Genomic DNA, 24,857 nt, shown 5'->3' on the forward strand with positions numbered 1-24,857 from the left:
CGTGGCTCTGGTTTTTAGTCACTATGTAAATGTTATTGATATAGCGCCTTTCAGACTGTGGCCTAACGCTTCTTGCTAATCTGCACTGAAATGCCACCCTGATCTCTCTGCTGGGTTCCAGTCACCCATCCTGCCCCCCTCGTTTCTCCGTGTGAGACCCCCTTTCCTCGCTGCCTTGTCTGTCTGCTGGACAGCTGTGGAGCAGTGACCAGCATTGCCTGGGCCCCGGGGTCAGCTCTTGGGGTGCTGTCTGGGTGGAGTTTGCATGTTCTCCCTGTGTTCACGTGGGTTTCCTCTGGGTTTAGAGCTTCAAACCACAGTCCCAAAACACACTGGTGTTTTAATTGGCTTCTGGGAAAATTGGCCCTAGTGTGAGTGTGTCAGTGTGTCTGTGTGTGCTCTGTGTTGGACTGGCATCCTGTCCAGGGTGTGTGTGTGTGTGTGTGTGTGTGTGTGTGTGTGTGTGTGTGTGTGTGTGTGTGTGTGTGTGTCTGTGTGTGCTCTGTGTTGGACTGGCGTCCTGTCCAGGGTGTGTGTGTGTGTGTGTGTGTGTGTGTGTGTGTGTGCTCTGTGTTGGACTGGCGTCCTGTCCAGGGTGTGTGTGTGTCTGTGTGTGCCCTGTGTTGGACTGGCGTCCTGTCCAGGGTGTGTGTGTTCTGTGTGTGCCCTGTGTTGGACTGGCGTCCTGTCCAGGGTGTGTGTGTGTCTGTGTGTGCCCTGTGTTGGACTGGCGTCCTGTCCAGGGTGTGTGTCTGTGTGTGCCCTGTGTTGGACTGGTGTCCTGTCCAGGGTGTGTGTGCCCTGCTTGCGCCCGCTGCCTGTTGGGATAGACCCTGGCTCTACTTCTACCCTGTTCTGGCTCAAACGATTAGAAATTGGAAGGATTTACTACCTCTCCACTCTGTCGTGCTTCACACTACCTGCAGGCTGGTTCCCACAGACCCCTCTCATTCACTAACTGGTTATTAATAAAGCCCTTTACTGTCACAGCGCTGCCCCGCGGCCCAGCTCCCCTCTCACGAGCATGATGTGCTTGAATCATCCGCAGGCTTTTGAAGAGCCATTAGAGGATCTGCCCGGAGAGGGATCGAGCGCCGGACGCAGAACTTGTTCTGAACCCGCTGAAGACGCGCAGGTGCCGCGATTACGCACGGGGAGCGGATACTCTCTTTGTTTGACCTGTTATTGTTCTGTGCCAAATATACCGATCTCGGAGGCACTCCAGAAGCGGCCGAGACACGGGCGAGGGAGGGGCCTCGGCGCGCGTGTGAGGCGAGGTTCGGACCCGCTCGGGTGTATATAAGCGATGGACCACAGCGCAGGCACACAGAACCGCGACCGGAGCCGATAACCGAGGAGTCTTCGCAGCTCAGGTAGGAGGCTGTGCTGGGACGCATTCTCTCCACGGGGCTTGGGCATGACGGGCGTCAAGTCCTGACTCTCAGCCTTTTCCTGCACTTTCCACCCTGTTCACACCGGTACTCGCGTTTCTAACTCCGCTTTCTTTCCCACTCTGAGCGTTAAACGTTTACAGTTACCTGCAGAAGATGAAGAGAGAAATCACTGTTTCTGTGTATGTTTGTATTTTGTTGCCCTTTCCTGAAGAGTGTCAAAATAACCTGGCACTATGATGACGATGATGATGGTGATGTTGTTGCTCGGGCTGGTGCTCCACGCCGCGCTCACTGCGCTCCTGTCGGTCTTCCGCAGACATGCCCGGCAGTAAGGTGTGCTTGTGTGCCCTGCTCGTGACCGTGCTGGCGGCGGTCTGCCTCGCGGTGCCCCTGCCCGAGACCCTGGGCGACGCGGGCGCGGCGCTGGGGCACAGGGACGCGCTGCGGGAGCGCGCGCGGGCGCTGCGGGAGAGGACCCCGAGCGGCGCCCCACGAGACCCCGCACAGGGAGCGCGCGTGGCCAGGCAGGACCGCCTGGGCTCGCTAACTGAGGAGCAGCGGGACCTCGTGTCCAGATACGTCCTGCAGGCGCTCACGGGTACGAGACGGGTCTCTTAAAAATAACATTCCATCCAGGACCCCAGAAAACAGAATCAAGTGTCTTTTCTTTCTACTATCTCTCTGTAGTGGTCTGGGGGAATTCATAGGTTTGTAATCTGCTAAAGGTAACTAATTAGAATTAATTTTTATGGTGTACAAATATTTATTGACGCCGACTTTGAGATAAAGAAATCTCCCGTTTAGTACAATGAAGGATGATTGCACAGTTTACATAGTGAAATACGCAGAGTGACCTGATGAAATTAGAAATTGAGAACGGACACGGCTGCACAGGGGGGTCAGAACAGTACAGTGTGACTGCACAGAACGAGAAATAAATTAATACAACAGTGATCCCGATTCAGTAACTGAGAGCGCAGCGTAAAAGAAAGATTTGTAACTTCTGAACCAGGACTAGACATCTCTATATCCCGACATTCGCGGAGTATGTTATTGTGAGAACCAATCCCTTATAATGTCGGGTTCATTCCTTTCATTGACATTTAATAGAAAAAAAATTACATCTCGCTGTAAATTTCGCTCTGTCTCTCTCTCTACTCCGAGATGCTTGTTTTAATAATCGTTTTTACTTTAAAAACCTATAGAACTCCACTTTCCCAGCACACAGAAAAGAACAGCGCACAGCCATCACAAAACCCAGACTTCACTGTCAAGTGGTTAGTTTGAAGCACTGATTCCTGTCCGTCTCTGTCTGTCCGCAGAGTTAGCGCACCGCGAGGGCTGCAGCGACGACCAGCCCATCAACATCTCGGACCGCGACTATCACGGATGGATGGACTTCGGGCGGCGCAGCGCCGAGGAGCTCGACTCTTGAAGCCTCTAGTGGCCTCTTGGGGGAAGTGCACCCTGCCGACTTTTGCAAAAATCAAGATTCCATTGACAAGTCGCCAGTACTGTACAGATTTGCAAGCTGCAGTAGATGATATTTTGTTTATTTGAAATATGATCATGAATAAATTAAAATTACCTTCTGTAATATAATAACCTGCTCTTTGCTCATTTGTTTCTTCCTCGAAGTCCCTTCACCGTGGCTGAAGCCTTGCAGATTTGGGGCTGTAAAAAATAATAATTAATAACTGCTTAAACTCATATAGCGCTTTTCTGGACACCACTCAAAGCGATTTACAGGTAATGGGGATCCCCTCCACCACCACCAGTGTGCAGCCCCACCTGGATGATGCGACGGCAGCCATAGTGCGCCAGAACGCTCCCCACACACCAGCTCTCAGTGGGGAGGAGAGCAGAGTAATGAAGCCAGTTCAGAGATGGGGATTGTTAGGAGGCCATGATTGGTGAGGGCCAATGGGAAATTTGGCCAGGACACCGGGGTTACACCCCTACTCTTTTCGAGAAACGCCCTGGGATTTTTAATGACCACAGGGTCAGGACCGGTTTTACGTCTCATCCGCCTGTTCACAGTATAGTGTCCCCATCACTATACTGGGGCATTAGGACCAACACAGACTGCAGGGTGAGCGCCACCTGCTGGCCCCACTAACACCTCTTCCAGCAGCAACCTCAGTTTTCCCAGGAGTCTCCCATCCAGGTACTGACCAGGCTCACACCTGCTGAGCTCCAGTGGGCTGCCAGCTGTGAGTTGCAGAGTGATATGGCTGCTGGCGATGCTGGTTTGACACATTTAAAAGCACATGTGGATGGCTCAGAATAATAATTTGGAAACAAACACATTTAAGGAGAGGAGAAAAGTTGCAGTTGACTAATCAGGAGCTAACCCTACAGACAGTTTAGTGTTGAATGTCCTTCCCCTTGTCTCAGTACACTCCAGCTTTCTCCTGGTCTACAGCTCCATCTGAACTTTTAAAGATGAATTAGACCCTTTTCTCAATTAGAATTCAAACACATGTAACAGACCTGCAGGACAGTGTCTGTTCAGCATCATCATTCCTGGAATCCTGTCCACCACTGTCACTTTCCAAGACTGAAGAGCTCAAGTTCCTGCACTGGTCTTCAGTCTCAAGCAGAGATCATAAGATCACTTTATTGACCATATACAATTTCTTGCTTTAGGAATTTGTCTGTTTCACATACCCCAACTTGGTCTCTATGAGACACACAGATAGGGAGAGAAGCTTGGGGTCATTTATACAGTGCCCCTGGATCAATTGGGGTTCAGGGCCTTGCTCAGGGGCCCAACAGAGTAGGATTCCTCTGCCAGCTGAGGGATTTGAACTGGTAACCCTCCAGCCACAGGCTCAGATCCTTAGCAACAGAGCCACCGCTCCGCCCCAGAACAGCACCTAAAAGCCTGAGACACACCCCACCACCCAGAGGAAGACAAAAGCAGAAGAGTTTCCCTCCTCCCTGTGAGGGTTCACTAACAGAGTGCATGCACACAGGTCATGTCTGATGCATGATCTTTATTGAAACGTTTCAATATTTACAACAGGTAATGATATACAAAGACACAACAGAAGTAGTCGCAGCGAGAGCCCACTCTCTGCTGCCCCACGCACCCTGGGCACCAGGGCTCGTGTCTCACAGAGTGGGCTCAGCTGGGCCGCTGTAAAACCCAGCTAGAAGGATCTTAAAAGCTGTAAAAAGAGAATCTTTGGATCCATAGTGTTTGGGATGTCAAGCAGTTCCAGCAGCCAGTCTGAGGCAGAAAATCAAAGTTATAAACTTCTGTCTCTTCATAGAGATGAAAGACGAACCCCAGCTGTTCAGAGACTGGACCCTAGATTGCCTGAGCCTGATATAATACAGTAACTAGGAAACTAGGCTGGAGCTGGGGCTCCTCAGTTCGTTAACAAGGGAAACTGAAAAGAGCCCATACCCCAGACCACTAAAGAACAACAGCAGAGTTTGTGAAAATAGACCTGAGAGCATGTTTCTAGCAGAAAAAGGACCCCAAACTGATTAGTTTAGTTCGAGATCAGACTGAACTGCTGTTTTGAAGAATCACAAGCTGAGCTCCTCCTGGACAAGTGTGTGATTTCGACAGGTTTGTGTTCTGGACAGGTGTGTGTTTGTGTGATCTGAGCAGGTGTGTGATCTGGGCAGGTCTATTGTTTTCTTTGAGTTTAATGTAGAGGTAATCCAGTTTCAATTAAGAGGAAAAACAATTTAAGAGGCCTTTTTATTAGACAGATGTAACACACACAAACCCAGGCATCTGAACTGTATACTGTGTAAAAATATCTCTACATTTCTCTGCTGCTGCTTTTCCTATTTTTAATTGCAAAGAAATTTTTAAAAATTCACAGTCCAGAACCTTTTATAATTTGTACTAACTTTCTCGTATCTGTTTTTTAATTGGCTGTTTCTGTGTGCTCTGACAGGCTGGCTGGTTTCCAGCTGGACCTGGAGAATTCGCACCCAGAGCCAGCCTCTCCAGACAAGCTCAGTGCTCCCTGTCAAGGCCTGCACGAAGGTAACACAGGGGTTAAACAGGGGCTCTATTTGGTCTTTTAAGACAAAAAGACATTTTAAGAACATAAAGTTGTTAAATATGTAAAAAGTAATTTTAAAACAAAGGGACACTAGTGCTTGTTACTCTTAACGTTGTGCAAATGTGAACAGTGCTCCCCAAAGCAATTCTAAGGTGCTTTCTCTCTATTTATATATAATCTGCCTCTGTGAAGTGCAGTGATACTCCTCACCATTCAGAAGGGATTCTGTGTTTGGAGAAGCTCAGCATTCTCAGAGTCCTATGTGGTTTAAAAAATAAAAAATACAAAACAAAATTAATGGCTATAACACACTGGACACATCATATGATCTCTACAACAACACAAATAAACCAAAAGAAAGACAGCATGTTTTCCCTGCAGTTTACCAGAAAATCAGTGTTAAGTCTTTGTAGGTGAAATTTAAGGGCAGGAGTCAGCACCTGCAGCATTGCACACAGCTGCTGTGGCGCCCTCTACAGGCAGCCTGGACACACAACAATGCTGGAGGCCAAACCTACCCTTTCAGAGTTGACCACAGGTTTCATGGTTCCCTGAGCTTGTGCTGGCTGGGTTCCTGGTCTGGGAACACTGGGATTGACTGGCCCAGACCGGACACCACCAGGAGTTACTACAGTACAGTTCCACGTAAGACATCACCCAGAATCAAAAACAAGGATGAAGAGCACAACACACAGAAATTTAACACGTTAACACTTCACGACAGAGCCCTGCCACAGGCAGTCAGGAGGTCCTGAAGAAAGGAAAGTGCAATTTGCTGTTTCACACCAGGCGTGCGTTACAACAGCAGTGTCATTAAAACAGGGCTGCAGCTGTCCACAGCCCCCAGTGCAAGTTTTAATATAAAACAATCGGGACACGTCTGGGCCCGGCGCCGGCCCGCTGGCATGTCCCAGCGGCACCGCATAGCCCCCCAGTCCAGGAGGAAGTGGGCTGGATCGACAGCAGCAGAAATCCACAGCTGAGACAGCGGAACAGAGCTGGGTCGGTGCTGAGCAGCAAGCAGTGCCCTTCGTGAACGGGTCCGAGATGACCGGTGTGTGTTTTTCCTGCCCGCCTGGGGCACAGCGGGCGGGATGGTCAGGGCTCCTCGGCCTCGTCCCCGGGGTCGATCAGCCCGCGGGCCGCCACCTTGGCCAGACCCAGAGAGCGCAGCTTCTCCACCAGATTGAAGCTGAAAATGTTCCTCCCCTTCCTGCAGGGGGCAGCGCTGGCACGGCCCCTGTCCTGTTCGCCCGGTGGCCTGGCCAGCTGGGGGCCCGGGGGGGCGCCGAGCTCGCTCCTGCCGCCCTGCTGGCGGGTGTAGACGGCGGCGGAGATGCCGCGCTCCTGCAGCAGCCGGACCAGCCCCAGGGAGGCGCTGTGCGTGTGGGCGTGCTCCCGCAGGTTGGTGGAGGACTCGCAGCGCGGCCGCCTCAGCCCCGCCCCGCCGGAGGGGGCCGCTAGCCCCTCAGAGGTCCCACAAGAGGACAGGCTTCGAGGACGAAGGCTGCAGGGACAGGGAAACACGGGGCGGTTAGGAGCGGGCCGAACCCAGAGGGCAGGGTTAGTGCCGCGTGCGGTCCGGTCAGAGGGGTCAGCGTCCCTTCTCTGAGTCCCCACGGAGGGAACTCTGCTGGCTCCAGGGCTTCTGCTCTGAGCTCTCCGTCACGTCAGCAGCTCTCCTGCGTTTGGACCTTGCCTGGTGTCCAATGTCAGTAAGGTCACCAAGGGGACACGAATAAAGGTGCTCGATTGCAGCTGTGCTCCCTGTGAAAGGTGCAAAGTTCAAGCTGGCGGGACTCAGTGCCGGGACGCTGACAGAAGAGAAGACTGAAGTGTGCTGTTAGTTCTGAGCTGTTAGTCAGGGGTTAGAGAGCAGGAAGGGGGCTGTTAGAGGGGCCGAGGGCTGAGGGACAGGAGCAGGGGCCCACCGTGCTCAGCCTGTGCTGACAGAAAGCTGCTATTCTTCACTTATTCTACTGAGGCAACATCTGTGCGTATTACAACACAGCCCCTCTACCTTGGCAAAGGCCTGGAAGGCAACTGCATCAGTTGACTGGAAATTAAGAATGCTGGTTTTGTCTCATGTTCATGAGCTTGCAGCCCTGCCAGAGGGAGGTGGCAGTCAGCGTAGGGCCCTGCACTGCCCTCAAGGCCAGTGTCAGCGAAGTCCAGCCCGAGGAGGGCACACACACCTGCCCTCGCCAGCGTGCACAGTAAGACTGCTGCCTTTGTCAAGGAATAACGTTAGCAATGCTGAAAGGAGGCAGGCTGACTGAGAGGTCAGTGGGTGTAGAGCAGAGTTCAGTGCTGCTGTGTCTTCCCCGGGCTCAGGCCTGCTGGCACGCTGGGCGCAGAGCATGGCAGGGGCTGCTGTCCGCTGTGCCAGGAGCCCTGGCCGGGGGCAGCTGTCTGCTGGGACACTTGTACACTGGGAAACTCTTACTTTGGCACCACAAAGCCCTTCAGAACTGGAGCAGCATCCGGTACCAGGGCTTTCGCTGTCTAGAGGAAGAAAATGGAGGAAGATGAGGAAGAGGCTGCCTTCCCGTCGTGAACATACAAACCCCTCTCCTCGATGGAAGTGCAGGACAGCAGACAGAGGCCAGGAAATGCAGGACAGAGCAGGACGCTGTGCAGGCTTGAGGACCCAGGTGGGAATGAACTGTATACTGCGGCTGTCTGTTTTCACTAGAGCTTTGCTTCCTTAATACACAGCAGTTACACAAGCAGAGAACACCTGAGCCCAGACCCTGCTCGAGAAGTCTGTGTGCTGCAATGTATTACACAACATATAACGCTAGCATTCTGTCTCATGCAGTTTGTGGTGAAGGGGTATCTAGCTCTGCTGTGCTGATCTGTGCAGTGCAGTATTTTACTGCATTGTGAACTGCTGGTTTCCGGTCTGGACCTGCGAAATGAGGCTTCAGAAGACGCAAAGGGGGTGTGACTGCAGCCCCTCCCTGCGCTCCCTCGCCAGGCTGTGGCTCTGCCCTGCCCCCTGTCTTACCTGCGCGGGGGGGCGGAGAGCTGGAGCGTGGGGTGCAGAATCCGGCAGGTGGTGATGGTGTTGGTGGGGGGGGTCGGGGGCAGGTTGTTACAGGACTGAGACACTGGAATGGAGGAGATGGGAGAAGGCGGGGTTAACACACAGATGGCATGGCAATGAGCACACACAGAGCAAGAGGGTGAGGGAGGAGAGAGGGTGAGGGAGGAGGAGTCCGTGAGGCAGTGATGGCATGGGGGAGCTGGCCTCCTGTGTGCACTTTGACCTTTCCCAGGCTACAGTGCCTGCAAGTGGCTTTCGACTGACCATGAAGGACAGGGAGGAGCTGTGCAGGTAGTGGACAGGAGTGACCGGGGAGGAGCTGTGCAGGTGGAGGACTGGAGTGACCAGGGAGGAGCTGTGCAGGTAGTGGACTGGAGTGACCAGGGAGGAGCTGTGCAGGTGGTGGACTGGAGTGACCGGGGAGGAGCTGTGCAGGTAGTGGACTGGAGTGACCAGGGAGGAGCTGTGCAGGTAGTGGACAGGAGTGACCAGGGAGGAGCTGTGCATGTGGGGGACTGGAGTGACCAGGGAGGAGCTGTGCAGGTAGTGGACAGGAGTGACCAGGGAGGAGCTGTGCATGTGGGGGACTGGAGTGACCAGGGAGGAGCTGTGCAGGTAGTGGACTGGAGTGACCAGGGAGGAGCTGTGCAGGTGGTGGACTGGAGTGACCGGGGAGGAGCTGTGCAGGTAGTGGACTGGAGTGACCAGGGAGGAGCTGTGCAGGTAGTGGACAGGAGTGACCAGGGAGGAGCTGTGCAGGTACTGGACAGGAGTGACCGGGGAGGAGCTGTGCAGGTAGTGGACAGGAGTGACCGGGGAGGAGCTGTGCAATAAGAGGACAGGAGTGACCGGGGAGGAGCTGTGCAGGGGGACTGGACTGACTCGGAGTTCCAGTGGGTCTTTGAAAGCAAGCTCTCCAAGTGAGGACTCAGTGATCACTGTCAGGCTCTGTTCTGTTATCAAAAGACCTGGTCTGTCTAATTTCAGTCTGACATCACCCCTCTCCCACACCTATAAAAGCCCCTGTAGCCTATAACAGCCCCTGGCTGCGGCCCAGGGAAGGCGATGGGAGGTGTGGGGCAGGGCGGGGGAGGGTCCTGTCCCTGTACTTACCCCTGGCGCTTTGTGGGACAGGGAACAGGCTGAGGTCTGGCTCGTCCTCCTCCAGGTCGTTCAGGCTGTACACCTGCTCCAGGTCCACGTCCAGCTCCCGGAAGTCCTTGGTGAGGACGCCGGGCCGGGGGTACAGGATGCCACCCAGGTTGGGCCGCGCCAGCTGCTGCCACTGGTGCAGGGTCACTGAGCCTGGATGGCGAGAGGGAGGGGGTGACGCCGATGGTGACACAGGCCCAGAGCAGAGATATCTTCAGCTTTTAACCCCTAATAAAATCTTACTTTCCAAAAGAGTGTCTGAAAAAAGGTAAAAAATATATTTCCTCTGCAGATATCTCTGTTCCTTGCTAGGTTTTTTTAAAGCTAATTTCAAGGACTCAAGACACTATCTAATTTTAACATTTTACCAGGGCAGCTGGTAAAGGCAAACATCCGCATGTATTATTGTGAATGCTGGCCTTTCTGCCAGTGTCAGCCCCTCCTCTGGGTCATCTCTTTTTTAATGACCAGTAACAGCCAGCAGCCATATCACTCTGCAACTCACAACTGGCAGCCCACTGGAGCTCAGCAGGTGTGAGCCTGGTCAGTACCTGGATGGGAGACCTGCTGGGAAAAACTCACCCTGCGGTCCATGTGGGTCCTAATGCCCCAGTATAGTGACGGGGACACTATGCTGTAAACAGGCACCGTCCTTCGGAACGGACGTAAAACCAAGGTCCTGACTCTCTGTGGTCATTAAACATCCAATCTCGAAAAGAGTAGGGGTGTAACGCTGGCATCCTGGCCAAATTTCCCATTGGCCCTTACCAATCATGGCCTCCTAACAATCACCATCTCTGAACTGGCTTCATCACTCTGCTCTCCTCCCCACTGAGAGCTGGTGTGTGGGGAGCGTTCTGGCGCACTATGGCTGCCGTCACATCATCCAGGTGGGGCTGCACACTGGTGGTGGTGGAGGGGATCCCCATTACCTGTAAAGCGCTTTGAGTGGAGTGTCCAGAAAGTGTAAGCAATTCTTATTATTATCTCTGTTCAAATCCGGCTCTCCACTGTTCCACCGAGCGCCATGTCTTATTTCACCACTAGGGGGCGAACAGGACGCCTGCACTAGAGGCACCAGTACAGCAGTATGCTGTCTAGCTCCCAGAGGAACAAGTACGTCCAGACCTCGAGACAAGGGCCTGGCTTGAAGTGACTGCGGCTCAGACCGGGTCAGAAGTCCGATATCCCGGTCCGGCCCGGCTCACCTTCCAGTGGCTTGACGATCTGCAGGCGGTCCGGCAGACAGGACCGGGAGCCGCAGGACAGGCCGGAGCCGGAGTGCTGGGAGCTGCCGGAGTAGTTGGTCCCGGTGGAGAGGATGCTGTCGTTGGGGGTGAGGAACCCGCTGGAGTCCCCGCCCGCCGCCAGCGCCTGCAGCTTGCGCTCGCGCTCCACCTCGAAGAACGGCCGCTCCGAGCTGTGGCTCTCCTGGCGCGCCGACAGGCGCCGCAGCGCCGCCTCCAGGTCGTGACCCCCAGGGGTGCCCGGCTGGCCCAGCTTCTTATCCGCCGCCTCGGACCTGCAGCCGACCGGCACGGACAGACAGCGTTACTCTGCCATCGAACAGGAGAGGAGGCTGCACCCCTGCACCCTCAGCGCCCCTGTGCCCAGACTCTCTCCCAGCTACTGCTCGAGCCCCTACACCCCCACACCCTGCTCTCTGTGTGTGTGAGGGGTCCCCCCTTTCCAGCGTCAACCCTGACCCCACCCTGCTCTCTGTGTGTGTGAGGGGTCCCCCCTTTCCAGCGTCACCCCTGACCCCACCCTGCTCTCTGTGTGTGTGAGGGGTCCCCCCTTTCCAGCGTCACCCCTGACCCCACCCTGCTCTCTGTGTGTGTGAGGGGTCCCCCCTTTCCAGCGTCACCCCCTGACCCCACCCTGCTCTCTGTGTGTGTGAGGAGTCCCCCCTTTCCAGCGTCACCCCTGACCCCACCCTGCTCTCTGTGTGTGTGAGGGGTCCCCCCTTTCCAGCGTCACCCCTGACCCCACCCTGCTCTCTGTGTGTGTGAGGAGTCCCCCCTTTCCAGCGTCACCCCCTGACCCCACCCTGCTCTCTGCGTGTGTGAGGAGTCCCCCCTTCCCAGCGTCACCCCCTGACCCCACCCTGCTCTCTGCGTGTGTGAGGAGTCCCCCCTTTCCAGCGTCACCCCTGACCCCACCCTGCTCTCTGTGTGTGAGGGGTCCCCCCTTTCCAGCGTCACCCCCTGACCCCACCCTGCTCTCTGTGTGTGTGAGGGGTCCCCCCTTTCCAGCGTCACCCCTGATCCCACCCTGCTCTCTGTGTGTGTGAGGAGTCCCCCCTTTCCAGCGTCACCCCTGACCCCACCCTGCTCTCTGTGTGTGTGAGGGGTCCCCCCTTTCCAGCGTCACCCCCTGACCCCACCCTGCTCTCTGTGTGTGTGAGGGGTCCCCCCTTTCCAGCGTCACCCCTGACCCCACCCTGCTCTCTGTGTGTGAGGGGTCCCCCCTTTCCAGCGTCACCCCTGACCCCACCCTGCTCTCTGTGTGTGTGAGGAGTCCCCCCTTTCCAGCGTCACCCCTGACCCCACCCTGCTCTCTGTGTGTGTGAGGGGTCCCCCCTTTCCAGCGTCACCCCTGACCCCACCCTGCTCTCTGTGTGTGTGAGGGGTCCCCCCTTTCCAGCGTCACCCCTGACCCCACCCTGCTCTCTGTGTGTGTGAGGGGTCCCCCCTTTCCAGCGTCACCCCCTGACCCCACCCTGCTCTCTGTGTGTGTGAGGGGTCCCCCCTTTCCAGCGTCACCCCTGACCCCACCCTGCTCTCTGTGTGTGTGAGGAGTCCCCCCTTTCCAGCGTCACCCCCTGACCCCACCCTGCTCTCTGTGTGTGTGAGGGGTCCCCCCTTTCCAGCATCACCCCTGACCCCACCCTGCTCTCTGTGTGTGTGAGGGGTCCCCCCTTTCCAGCGTCACCCCTGACCCCACCCTGCTCTCTGTGTGTGTGAGGGGTCCCCCCTTTCCAGCGTCACCCCTGACCCCACCCTGCTCTCTGTGTGTGTGAGGAGTCCCCCCTTTCCAGCGTCACCCCTGACCCCACCCTGCTCTCTGTGTGTGTGAGGGGTCCCCCCTTTCCAGCGTCACCCCCTGACCCCACCCTGCTCTCTGTGTGTGTGAGGAGTCCCCCCTTTCCAGCGTCACCCCTGACCCCACCCTGCTCTCTGTGTGTGTGAGGGGTCCCCCCTTTCCAGCGTCACCCCCCGACCCCACCCTGCTCTCTGCGTGTGTTAGGAGTCCCCCCTTTCCAGCGTCACCCCTGACCCCACCCTGCTCTCTGCGTGTGTGAGGGGTCCCCCCTTTCCAGCGTCACCCCTGACCCCACCCTGCTCTCTGTGTGTGTGAGGGGTCCCCCCTTTCCAGCGTCACCCCCTGACCCCACCCTGCTCTCTGTGTGTGTGAGGAGTCCCCCCTTTCCAGCGTCACCCCTGACCCCACCCTGCTCTCTGTGTGTGTGAGGGGTCCCCCCTTTCCAGCGTCACCCCCCGACCCCACCCTGCTCTCTGCGTTTGTTAGGAGTCCCCCCTTTCCAGCGTCACCCCTGACCCCACCCTGCTCTCTGCGTGTGTGAGGGGTCCCCCCTTTCCAGCGTCACCCCTGACCCCACCCTGCTCTCTCTGCCCCTCGCCCCTCGCGCCCTGGGAGACTCACAGCGGGTCGTCGGGCAGCGCGGGGCTGGCGCCGGGCGGCTCCTCCATCTGGACGCTGGCGCTGTCGGAGCCGTAGTAGCTGGTGCGCGGCGTGCTGACCTGGCTGGAGCGGGCGGAGGGCGGGCTGGAGCCCGGGATCTGCGGAGACGGGCAGCGGGAGCGCAGCCGCGCCGCCTGGTTCACCGCCTTCACCGTCTCGAAGACGCGGCGAGGGTGGCTCCTGCGGGGCGACCCCGAGAGTCTGCGTCAGCCCCGGCTCTCTGCCCCTCCCACACCCCCGCCCTGACGCCGAACATCCGCTGTCTGATTCTAGAAAAGCTCCGCTTCTGGGTGGGAGCACTCCACTGGTACGCGGGTCTCGTTCACGTGCTGTGAGCCGGGCTCACCTGTACTCGGGGGGGGCGGGGCTGTCCAGGCCCTTGCGCATGGTGCCCTCGATCTCGGCGGCCAGCGAGTCCATGGGGAACACGGCCAGCGAGCTGTAGCGGTTGATGGTGCTGTTGGGCAGGCTCTTGTTGCGCAGGTTCTTGATGTCCTCCCGCGCCTCCTGCAGCATGTCTTCACACTCCGAGTACCTGTCCTGCAGGTCGCTGAGCTGGGGAGGCACAGGCAGGGGCGTGGTCAGACACACACAGGCCTGGAGCGACGGGGGCGTGGTCAGACACACACAGGCCTGGAGCGACGGGGGCACGGTCAGACACACACAGTCCCGGAGCGACGGGGGCGTGGTCAGACACACACACTCCCGCAGCGACGGGGGCGTGGTCAGACACACACACTCCCGCAGCGACGGGGGCGTGGTCAGACACACACACTCCCGCAGCGACGGGGGCGTGGTCAGACACACACACTCCCTCAGCGACGGGGGCGTGGTCAGACACACACACTCCCGCAGCGACGGGGGCGTGGTCAGACACACACACTCCCGCAGCGACGGGGGCGTGGTCAGACACACACGCTCCCAGAGTGATAGGGGCGTGGTCAGACTCACCCACTCCCGGAGTGAGAGGGGCGTGGTCAGACACACACACTCCCGGAGTGAGAGGGGCGTGGTCAGACACACACACTCCCGGAGTGAGAGGGGCGTGGTCAGACACATACACTCCCTCAGCGAAACACTGGAAACACTTCACAGGACATATACTTACAGTATATATATAGTATAGTATATATAGTATATACATATACTTCTCTATTTTTTCGTTTTCAGGCTTTAGGCTTGTGTGCAGTGGGCCTCAGCACTGTGATAACTGCTTGGCAGTGGCAGTATTTACCTCTGACCTCAGCTGTGCCTGGACCTCCCTGGATGCTGCCAGGTGCTGATTGAGCTCGTCATTCTCAGAGGAGAGCTGTGGGAGGAGGACAGAAGAGGATTTGAAGTTGCACCGTTTCTGAACACACTGTGTCCTGCACCAGGCAGCACTGTGCCTGTTATACTGTGCTATATAGTACCCACTACAGGCTGTGGTGCTGTGCTGTATTGTAGGCTTTAGTCCTGTACTAGTCCTGTACTAGGCTTTGGGACTGTGCTACTGTATCTTGTGCTGTGTGGTACTATAGGCTGTGGCGCTGTGCTATACTGTGCTGTGATGTACTATAGGCTTTGGTGCTGTGCTGTACTGTGCTGTGATGTACTATAGGCTGTGGCGCTGTGCTATACTGTGCTGTGAGATACTATAGGCTGTGGTGTTGTGCTATACTGTGCTCTGATGTACTATAGGCTTTGGTGCTGTGCTATACTGTGCTGTGATGTACTATAGGCTTTGGTGCTGTGCTATACTGTGCTGTGATGTACTGTAGGCTGTGGCGCTGTGCTATAATGTGCTGTGCTGTACTATAGGCTGTGGTGCTGTGCTATACTGTGCTGTGATGTATTATAGGCTGTGGAGCTGTGCTGTGCTGTACTATAGGCTGTGGCGCTGTGCTATACTGTGCTGTGCTGTACTATAGGCTGTGGCGCTGTGCTGTACTGTGCTGTGCTGTACTATAGGCTGTGGCGCTGTGCTGTACTGTGCTGTGCTGTACTATAGGCTGTGGAGCTGTGCTATACTGTGCTGTGCTGTACTATAGGCTGTGGCGCTGTGCTATACTGTGCTGTGCTGTACTATAGGCTGTGGTGCTGTGCTGCTCTATCTTGTGCTGTCCTGGGTCAGAGTTTGTCTCTATCTCACCGCTTTACTCCGATGCTGCAGGTCCACTATTTGCGCGAGAAGGTGGCTGATCTCCTCTTGCTGTCTCATGGTGTCTTCCACCTTCCTCGCAAGCTCCTCCGACAGCTGTGCCACCTGTTTGTTTACCGAGGCTGGAGCATGAAGGGAGGACAGGTCAGTGGTGTTCCACCCCCTCGCTGCTCCTCCACACTCTGACCTGACCAAGCCTGACCACACCCACTGCACAGCTGCCACCCTGTGCTGTACTATAGGCCCTCTCTGGGATTCTCAATGCTGCACTCCAGAGCAAAGCTTCCCGTGTGTTAACTGAGGCTTTTTAAAGGCCCAAGTTGGACACCTTTTGGCCTTTAACACACTCGACCAAAAAAGTTTGTTAATCATCCTTAAGACACCGTGGTTGCACTGTGTAAAACAATGGTTTGATTTAGGAATACGCTGTGTTCAAGCAGAAATGTGAAAGCCAGCGTTTCGCCTGACGTACCAAGCTCCTGGACACAGTCCATCATCAGCTGCTGCTCCTGCTCCTCGTAGTTCGTCGTTTCTGTTGTCAAGTCTCTGGCCTGGAATTGAACCAACACAAGAAAACGACACACTGAGGAGAGAGCAAACGCAAGTTGAGAAATGGAAACGATATTGTAGACCAAGGTGGTTCTGCCCCGTGACCTGCCTCTCCTCTCTGCATTACCAAGAGCAGAGATCAGCTTCTCTGCATCATCACCTGTCATTCATACTCAAAACCCTATCGCAGTGAAAAGCATGCTTGTCTGACATTGTCTTTTTTCAAACCTTTACTTAAGAGTTGTTCTATGTGGACATCAGGGAGGAATCAGGGAGAAGGGAATGTGTCTGCAGGAGGGGTACTGAGGAATCAGGGAGGAATCACTGAGGTCCCAGGGAGGGATTAGGGAGGAATTGGGGAGAGAGCAGGGAAGCAGCAGGGAAAGGGAGAAGATGCTGTCAGCCGTGCTGGAGAAGCAGGGTTCGGGCTCTCACCTCTGTGCGGAGCTTCAGGTTCTCCTCCTCCAGCCCCTTCAGCTTCTGCTGCAGGAAGTCGTAGTGGAAGTAGCTACCGAGGGAGGCAGACGACCCACTGTGTTTCATCCTGCAGGGGCAAACAACACAGGAGTCACAGTCCGATTCCAATTGTACAGTACCCAGAGCCAGTCCAGGCGTTCCCAGCTGCAGGCTAATCCAACATCGGAGACTGGAAGGTTTAGGAGAATAAGCAGAATAAAGGCTTATCCCTTTGAGAAGCATGACATTACTGAAGAACACATAGAAGGACAGAGATAATTCAAAGTTAGAGCAGTACTGAAAGACTTCCCCAGACCCAGCAGCTGATAAGACCAGAAGCAGTTCAAACAGCTCTACATCAGGGGACTAACTTTACTACCTTGACAACAACAGTTTCCTGATATTGGAATCTTTGTCAATGCTGGGTCCGATCTCAGTGTCAAGATGAAATCTCCATGAGATACAACATGAGCCCGTGACATCCTGAGCACATGGCCCAGGGAGCTGTGAGAATGGACCGCAGTGCCAGTCTGTGTGTGTTGGAGTCAGAGCTGTGCCAGGCTGGTGGGTGATTACTCACGGAGTGGAGCAGGCGGAGGGGGGCTCGCTGTCCTCAGCGCTGCTGGCGTACAGTTGCAGCAGGTCATCGCGCATGGTGAGCTCATGGCGTAACTGGGCGATCTGCAGGACAGAGGGCAGGGCTCAGACTGGGGGCACTGGCACGGGGCCGGACGCACACACAGCAATGGGCAGAGCCTGACTTGAACACCAGTGGTTTGGGATGAATTGATCCCCAGCCCAGGCTCAGAGATGCAGGCGTTCGGACAGAAACAGACCTCCTCCCTGGCGGCCTCCAGCTGCTCGTCCAGCAGCTCGTTCCTCTCGGTCAGCGAGCGGTTCTGCTTCAGGAGGGACTGTCCAATCCGGGCGGCCAGCTCCAGGTCACGCTCCTTCTGCAAAGGCGCATGACAGGTTCTTGAGATAGCGGCTCTGGGATCTGGACAGATGGCCTTGGGCTTAAGTCTCCAATGTGGACACGTGACGCTACAACAGCACTGCTGCAGGGTGACCATCTGACCCACTCCCACTATACTGTCCCATTCGTGAGCTGGGGTCTCATGTCCTCTGCTTAGTACTACAAGGACCTGGGTTAGTTCCAGGCCAATTAGATTGTGAGATACATTGTTCAGTAATTGTTCCCCACCCCTCTCTCCATCCTCACCTCCTCCAGCAGCTGTGTCACAGCTTCAATGTCATGGTACGTCTTGGTGACCTGACCCACCCTCTCCGAGCACAGCACTGAGAGGGAGAGAGACAGGAGTTAATACAACACCTGACAGAGAAGGAAGGAAAGAGCTTGTGTTACGTTTTAAAGTACAAAGTAATCCGGTATTGATAGTACAGTAATGAGCCTCCTGTTTCCTCTTGGCCAGGACAAAGGGCACAAGAGGAACAGGAAAATTCCACTTCTGACCTCCGTTCTTTGAGGAGAATTAGCTGATCCTATTACCCCCACGAGACCATTAAGCGGTTTTTGTTCTCATCACTGCGTTTCGGATAAATACGTCAGGAGGGGATCTGGGCGAAGCCTGTTAAGGAGTGGGTGTAAGGTAAAGGGCTGGAGCTGCTTATCTCAGGCCTGTCGTACCCTGTGTGTCCAGCAGGTGGAGGCACATGCCACTGTCCCAATGAAGAATGATGATGGAAGAGCAAGACCACAACTGTTGAGTCGCGTCCCGGTTAGAAACCTCTCTCTTTTTGTTGAAGAGAGCAGACATGGATATGGTTCCTGACATTTCTTTCACCTTTGAACTCTGAGCAGAAACAATCCTGACGAAGAAGCCATCTAATCTGGAACCAAAACAGAAACCACCTAATCTGCTGGCGCAGACGCAGGGGACAGCCAGAACTGAGCTCTCTCTTGCCCGCAGGGCACTGAGGATACGCAGTGATTAACGGGCGCAGAGCTCTCCCAATGACGCAGGCCGGGGTATTTCTGAACTGAGGGGCAGGTGGAGCAGCGCAGATGAGGCACTGAGACCCTCCCACAGGACCTGGGGTCCCAGCTGGCCTCTGAGCACCGGCCGAGGGCTGGTGTCGGGAACGACACGCACACGCACACGCGTGCATGCCTGCGAGAGCCGAACGTGTCCGAGTGTCCGTCTTCTCCCGCAGTTCAGAGCGGCGAGCTCTCTGTCTGCGCCCCAGTGACAACCCTCTCCAACCCACCCACTCCCAGACAGGAAACAGGAAACAGCCCCCGCTCCCATTTCCTGTGTCAGAGCTGGACATGCATTTAGATCCCTGCAGTTCCTACAGTAACCAATGAGCTAGAGACTCACGTTGGCGAAAGGGACACGTCCCCAGCAGCCACAGTCACACATACTCCACACTCCTTCAGCAGCCTGGGCTGCCCCGGGGCGCCCAGCAACCCGACACCCCAACACCCGCAGAGCTCAGCTCGAGCCCAGGCAGGCTTCCTGTCAGTTTCCTTCGGAAGCCCCTCGTTTGTACACAACCCGGCCCTCCAGAGCTTCAGAGTAGTGGTGCAGCAGAATTCAGGCTTTTAGATTTTTATGTGTTGAAGGTTTGTGCTATTTGTACTATTGTGAGCTGGCAAAAGCAAAAGGAACAACGTGTCTGCGTTGAATCGGCATGTCTGAGAGGACAGTACTGCACCCAGCTGCCTGTGCAGGAATGCACACACACAGCTGCTCCTCGCTCTTTCCCCCAATCAGGGGGGAGGACAGAGGGACGCTGTCTCCCTCCTGCCCATTGGCTGACTCTCGATCTGTGTTCCCTCGGGAGAACGCGCTTGGCCAACGAGTGCAGGTCCTCACGTTCCCCGTGTGCGTGAACAAGGCGTCTGCGCCGGGCTCTGGTGGCATAGACAGACACCCCTCCCCCAGACAGTCCTGCAGGACATCCGACAGGCTGTGAGTCCCAGCAGCTTAATTGGATGTAATTAGGGCTGGAGCTGGCCAGGGCAGGGCCTGGCAGGTCACGTGAGCGAGCCGGTGGGGGTCCCCCAGCATGCTCTCTTCAAACCTCCGACACGGGCTCAGCATGTTTACCTGTTCACAGCCCTCGTGCAGACGAGACTGTGCGGCTCCACACATGCAATGGATTTACAGACAGATCCCCCTTATCCTAAAGGCTGTTAGCATGCATACCCCTGTGAAGAGTCCAGAACCTGTATCTCCGAGCTCATCCTGTCCAGTCCCAACATTGCTCAGCCCATACAATCCAAACCCACAGTACTCGCCCCATACAATCCAGGAGCCTTCAGTCCTCGGTACAGTCCAAAACCCACAGGACTCGACCCATACAGTGAAACTTGTGGCTTGATAGCTGTTGACTCCGGTTTGAAACACAAGTTGCGTTACGAGTATTTACTATGGTAAAAGTGAATTTAACAGTCTCCCCCTGGTCTCCCCCACTAATAGCTGAGGTGTGGGGAGCATTCTGGCGCACTATGGTTGCCGCGCATCATGCAGGTGGGTCTGCACACTGGTGGTGGTGAAGGGGGGTACCTATTACCTGTAAAGCGCTTTGAGTGGAGTGTCCAGAAAAGAGCTATATAAGTGTAAGCAATTAGTATTATTATTACTATGTGTACCGTGTTTACAAGACACTTCGCTTTGTCATGATTTCCCGCAGCCTGTGTTTTGCTTCACTACATAGGTGGGCACTTTACCACTGGGCTCTGTACTCTGGTCTCACCCCGGTGCACCAGAACAGAGACAGCCCCCTCTAGGGGACAGGAGCAGATGGACACGGGGGTCAGACGGGCCAGGCGGCAGGGGATTGAGCCTCTGATGATCCTCAATCCACTGGACTGCAGACGGGCCCCACTAAGCTCTGGGCTTAATCCCAGGAAAACCAGCTGGTAAACAAGGCTGGTAAACACTCCGGAGCTCAATGCCACAGCCATGCCTGCGGGCTGTGCAGGAACAGGCCCAAGCGCTCAGAGCAGCACATGGCTCTGCACACCCAGCACACAGGGCAGGCCAAGGACCCGAGCACAGGTCCACTCGCCAGCGACACAGCTGTCAGCTCATTTCACCTGCGGCACCTGTGCTACTGGTTGTTAGTCGTCAGAGAGGGGCACAGCTACCCCTGCAGCCACAGAGCCAGGAAGCCTGTCATCTGATTGTGCCCACAAAGCCAGCAGCTGACTGTCTGCAGGCAGGATACCCCACGACTGGACAGCCAGCGCGAATTTACCTGGCACACTGCAGCACTGCCCTCACTGGACAGCAGCCTCACAATTCCACTGTGCTACATATCTAATTGTTCATGCATGTGTCAGACAGACCTACAGACTCGAAAAGATGTCAAGAAACAAAGAGAGACAATAAGGAGAGTATTCATTCTTGCCAGCGATGAGGTACGATAAACGTCTGTCCATCTCTACTGAACATCAAGCACTCAGTGCGATTTCTCAGCACTCCAGCGGAGTCAGCTCATCTGAGACAGCGCAGACTGGACATGTTCCCCCGTCCAGTAACTCCCAACGCATTGAGACCAGTCACCACACTGTGCAGAAAAGCCCACACTGCTCCCCCCAGCCTGGACAGAGACAGCGCTGGCTCCTTACCCTCCATCACCTCCCCACACAGCCCGTCCTGCGCGCTCTCTGCGTCCCTCAGGATACCGCTGCCGCTGTGCTCATTGTCACCGGGGACCGAACTGCTCCAGACCTCCATAGGGACAGAGCCGAAGCCCCCCTCCATTATTCGGGATGCCGTTCAGCTGCGGGAGCACTGACACACCGAAAGGCTGGAGCCGGGTTCTCCCTTGCAGAACCAGGAGCTGCTTCCCAAGTCCATTTCACCACACACAGTGGAGTGATTCACAAGAACCGCTGGTCCAGTGAATCACAAACGCTGCCTCTGGCTGCGGACTCTGCACCGTGCACAGCCCTTCACTCTGAGGAGAAACTGCAGGAAGTGGATGTGCTCCAACAAGCACTGCTCCTGTTTATACTGTCATCCCTGCTTATGTTCACCTGGCTAGACAGGACTCTTGAATATTAGAAAGGGTTCAGCTTGGGGGGGGGTGGGCGAGAATGGACTATTCAAAGTTGGTGGGGTGGAACTAAAGACTGCAGAGCCATGACAGCTTGTTAATATTCCCTACTAGACTGATTTCATTTCCCCTGACACCACAGTGCAAATCTGAATTACAGCATTTAAAAAAAAAAACATTTAGTGTAATTTTCTGACAAAAGTCTCCCTGTTCTGTTTCCTGTAACCCCCCCGCCATTTACAGTGCAGAATGGTAGAGTCCCAAGAAGTTCCATAGTTGCTGTCTCCAAGCGCACGTAACGCCATGACAACCTGTTGCCACGCCCACTGCTGAGGGGAGGGACATACCTACACACACTGTCACAGTGCTTGTGCGTGTTTGTGTGTGCGGGGCTGCAGTCTCACAGTCTGGCACGCACTGACGGCACTGTCACTCGCTGCTCAGAAAGCACAGCGATCAAGACTGGGCTAATGGCCACGGAAAACACGTCCACTGGTCTAGCCTCTGTACCACATACAGAAATCCCTGCAAAGTCCAGTGCAAGCGATGGGCAAAAAGGCAGCGTGTAAACTTCACGGCTGGTAAAACGATCCCAGTCTCTGGGTGTTTACTAATGCATGAGGCAGAATGTTCTTTTCAAGATCGTCTTGTGAGGTGAAAAGGGAAAGAACTGGTAAACCCATCCACTCTTCTCCAGGACAGCCTGTGCAGATCCCCATGTCGTGTCCTTGGCAGAAGTGCCTATTCAGGTGGGCACACATGCAGAACCCATGCAAGATCTCACTGTGTCTTTCCAAAACCTATAGGGAGGCCCACCTCACCTCACAGGGGGGCTTCACCTAAGCCCAGGGTGCCTGGTCCCCTACTTTAACCCTCTGGCTGTGTATCTCGACTTGAGTCGAATTTGGAACTTTTACCACATACTGTGATTCTCGACTCAAGTCCACAGCTGTGAAAACACATCCCCCTCTCAGTGCGGAATCTGCCCTTCTTTAGGAGTTTCAAAATCTTACTCTTCCCATCATGCCACTCTTTACATTCAAAGATTTTTTACCCCTCTGCCCAAACAATGAGGGGGCCTCACAGTGTGAAATGGCCCGGGCCTCCTCTGAGCTCTCGGAGGCCTGCTTACAGGTGCCAGGGTTTCTGGACGATGGCAGAGCAGTGCCAGGGCGGTGCGTTACATTAAAGATGAACCTGTCCCGATCAATGTTGCACAAGGAAGTGCTGTCTGCCAGGTCAGGCATGTGGCTCACACCATCACACCTCCCCATGAAGACCCCGCCTTGAGCCACTGGCTCCAGACACCATACACACGGGACAGGGAAATCGGCAGCACCTTCTGATATGGTCAACAAAGCTAGTAAATGCCTTTCTCTGTCTGTGTCAGACAGCCAGGTGTTCAGGTCAGCCTTGACAAAGGCTCAACCCAAACAGATTTCTCCAGTCCGCAGGGAGGACAGGGCACATTTCACAAATCTGTTTCCTTGTTTCTGAATAATTCCTGATCCAGGACTTTGCCACACAAACCGACAGGTCACGTAGCCCCCACAGGTGACGCGAACCATCAAACACTTGGCTCGAGAACAAAACCTACGCGTTGCTCTGGCCCTCCTACACAGCAAGAAAAACACTTCGCACCTCACGCCCGATACTTCGCTGCATACAAGGAACTTCCTCCTCCAAAACCTGAAAACAAGTACCAGGACACAGCTCCAGGCACTCTGGACAGACTCAAGCTTGGCACAGGCCAACGGGACTTTGCCTCCTTCATCTTGATAAACATTTTCATTTTCATGTAATACTTAATCCCAGGGATTTGGGACAATGGAACACTCTCCCAGGAGCTGATAAGAGAAGCAGATTTCCATATTGATTATTTCCCCAAACTACAATGGACTAATAGTAAACCTGCTCCGTGATGCATGATCAGAAAATTACTTTTCTTTACAGCCCAAGGGAGCCTAATGCTCAGGCTGAAGCCAGCAGGGTCTGATAATGAGGTGCAATTTGTGGCCCAGGCAGCAGGGGGTGCTGGCGGAATGCTGGGGCTGCAGAGCGCAGCGTGCAGGTGTGCAGTACAACCCTCTGCTGCTCTGCTGCTCTGCTGCTTGTCAGAGGTTTGTCAAACACAGGGAGAACCATCCTGCAGAGCTTTTTCCACTAAAGCCATCAGCTCTATCACCCTGCAGCTCACAGCTCACAGCTGGCAGCCCACTGGAGCTCAGCAGGTGTGAGCCTGGCCAGTACCTGGAGGGGAGACTCCTGGGAAAAACTAAGATTGCTGCTGGAAGAGGTGTCAGTGGGGCCAGCAGGAGGCGCTCACCCTGTGGACTGAGTGGGTCCTAATGCCCCAGTATAATGATAGGGACACTACACTGTAAAAAGGTGCTGTCCTTTGTATGAGACATAAAACCGAGGTCGTTTCCCAAAATCCCAGGGTATTTCCCAAAAAGAGCAGGGTTGTTACCCAGATGTCCTGGCCAGATTTCCCATTGGCCTTTACTAATCATCCCTCCAAATAATCCCCATCTCAGAACTGGCTTCATCACTCTGCCCTCCTCCCCACTGAGAGCTGGTGTGTGGGGAAAGTGCTGGTGCATCTCCAGTTGGGGCTGCACACTGGTGTTGGTGGAGGGGAGTCCCCATTACCTGTAAAGCGCTTTGATTCAAGTGTCCAGGAAAGTGCTTTATGAGTGTAAGGAATAATAATAATAATTATTATTATTATAATTAAAGCACCACGTCTAGATAGAGAATCTTCTTCCCACCCAGGATGTGGTCCCAGAGCTCTGACCCCAGAAGGTGGGGTCACAGGGATAGAGGGGGGTCATTTGGCCAGTACTGGCCTGAGCAGAGGGGAGGTTTGAGAAAAGATGTTTCAATGTGTTTGTTGTCCTTTAGCCATAAGGCCTTTAAAAAGAACAGTCTGTGTTGATGCTACAGCTGACTGGTGTATTAACCACTAATGCTTGCAGAAAAGCCCTGGCTCTGCGCACTAAAGACAGAAGGTTCTGGAGGGAGCTGATTAAAGAGCACAGAGAGGTGGTGTTTAAGGAATCTGGCTCAGGCTGTCGGTGTGGAAGGAGGCCAAGCTGGAGAGCAGACAGGGAGCAGCTCGTGACTGACGAGCCTTTCTGAATGGCAGCACCAGCTGTGCCCTGGAGTCTGGCTGTCAGGAATCATACTCCCGGTGTAAACACCGGCGCCGCTGTTAGCAATGAGCACGGCACTCCCCGCTTTCACTTATAAACCCCTTCACTCCGTCCACTCCTCGCTCACTGTTGAGTTAGTCTTTGCCTTTCTCTTGTGCGCTTTCCTTCCATTTACTGTTTACTGGATACCGACCC

General features: G+C 55.0%; 2 protein-coding genes across 2 annotated transcripts in view; one reads left to right on the forward strand and one right to left on the reverse strand.

Annotated features, from left to right (window-relative positions):
- The first annotated feature begins 1,288 nt into the window (after positions 1-1,288).
- LOC148638866 (cholecystokinin) lies at positions 1,289-2,999 on the forward strand. The gene is made up of 3 exons (XM_088622815.1): positions 1,289-1,373; positions 1,711-1,992; positions 2,717-2,999. The coding sequence occupies exons 2-3, from the start codon at positions 1,713-1,715 to the stop codon at positions 2,827-2,829; spliced, it is 393 nt and encodes a 130-aa protein (XP_088478941.1). The 5' UTR covers positions 1,289-1,373; positions 1,711-1,712; the 3' UTR covers positions 2,830-2,999.
- A 1,379-nt stretch (positions 3,000-4,378) lies between these two features.
- The window catches only part of hap1 (huntingtin associated protein 1), a 45,679-nt gene continuing 25,200 nt past the window's right edge, over positions 4,379-24,857 (reverse strand). The window contains exons 7-19 of the mRNA XM_088622608.1: positions 17,699-17,775; positions 17,313-17,429; positions 17,057-17,157; positions 16,456-16,564; positions 15,944-16,022; positions 15,463-15,593; positions 14,566-14,640; positions 13,678-13,886; positions 13,293-13,511; positions 10,835-11,148; positions 9,588-9,779; positions 8,436-8,538; positions 4,379-6,932 (exon numbers count right to left, since the gene is read on the reverse strand). Coding sequence (XP_088478734.1) covers positions 6,524-6,932; positions 8,436-8,538; positions 9,588-9,779; positions 10,835-11,148; positions 13,293-13,511; positions 13,678-13,886; positions 14,566-14,640; positions 15,463-15,593; positions 15,944-16,022; positions 16,456-16,564; positions 17,057-17,157; positions 17,313-17,429; positions 17,699-17,775 — 2,135 coding nt within the window. The 3' untranslated portion in view covers positions 4,379-6,523. The remainder of the gene's footprint in view (positions 6,933-8,435; positions 8,539-9,587; positions 9,780-10,834; positions 11,149-13,292; positions 13,512-13,677; positions 13,887-14,565; positions 14,641-15,462; positions 15,594-15,943; positions 16,023-16,455; positions 16,565-17,056; positions 17,158-17,312; positions 17,430-17,698; positions 17,776-24,857) is intronic.

The sequence above is a fragment of the Lepisosteus platostomus genome, chromosome 28 (genome assembly GCF_059453375.1).
Source record: "Lepisosteus platostomus isolate fLepPlt1 chromosome 28, fLepPlt1.hap1, whole genome shotgun sequence".
NCBI classification, from domain to species: domain Eukaryota; kingdom Metazoa; phylum Chordata; class Actinopteri; order Semionotiformes; family Lepisosteidae; genus Lepisosteus; species Lepisosteus platostomus.

What these genes read in the sequence shown, in the direction of transcription:
- LOC148638866 (XM_088622815.1), top strand. Translation starts at nt 1,713, where the DNA reads ATGCCCGGCAGTAAGGTGTGCTTGTGTGCCCTGCTCGTGACCGTGCTG. An exon ending in CGTCCTGCAGGCGCTCACGG is followed by an intron (nt 1,993 to 2,716) that starts GTACGAGACGGG and finishes GTCTGTCCGCAG; the next exon opens with AGTTAGCGCACCGCGAGGGC.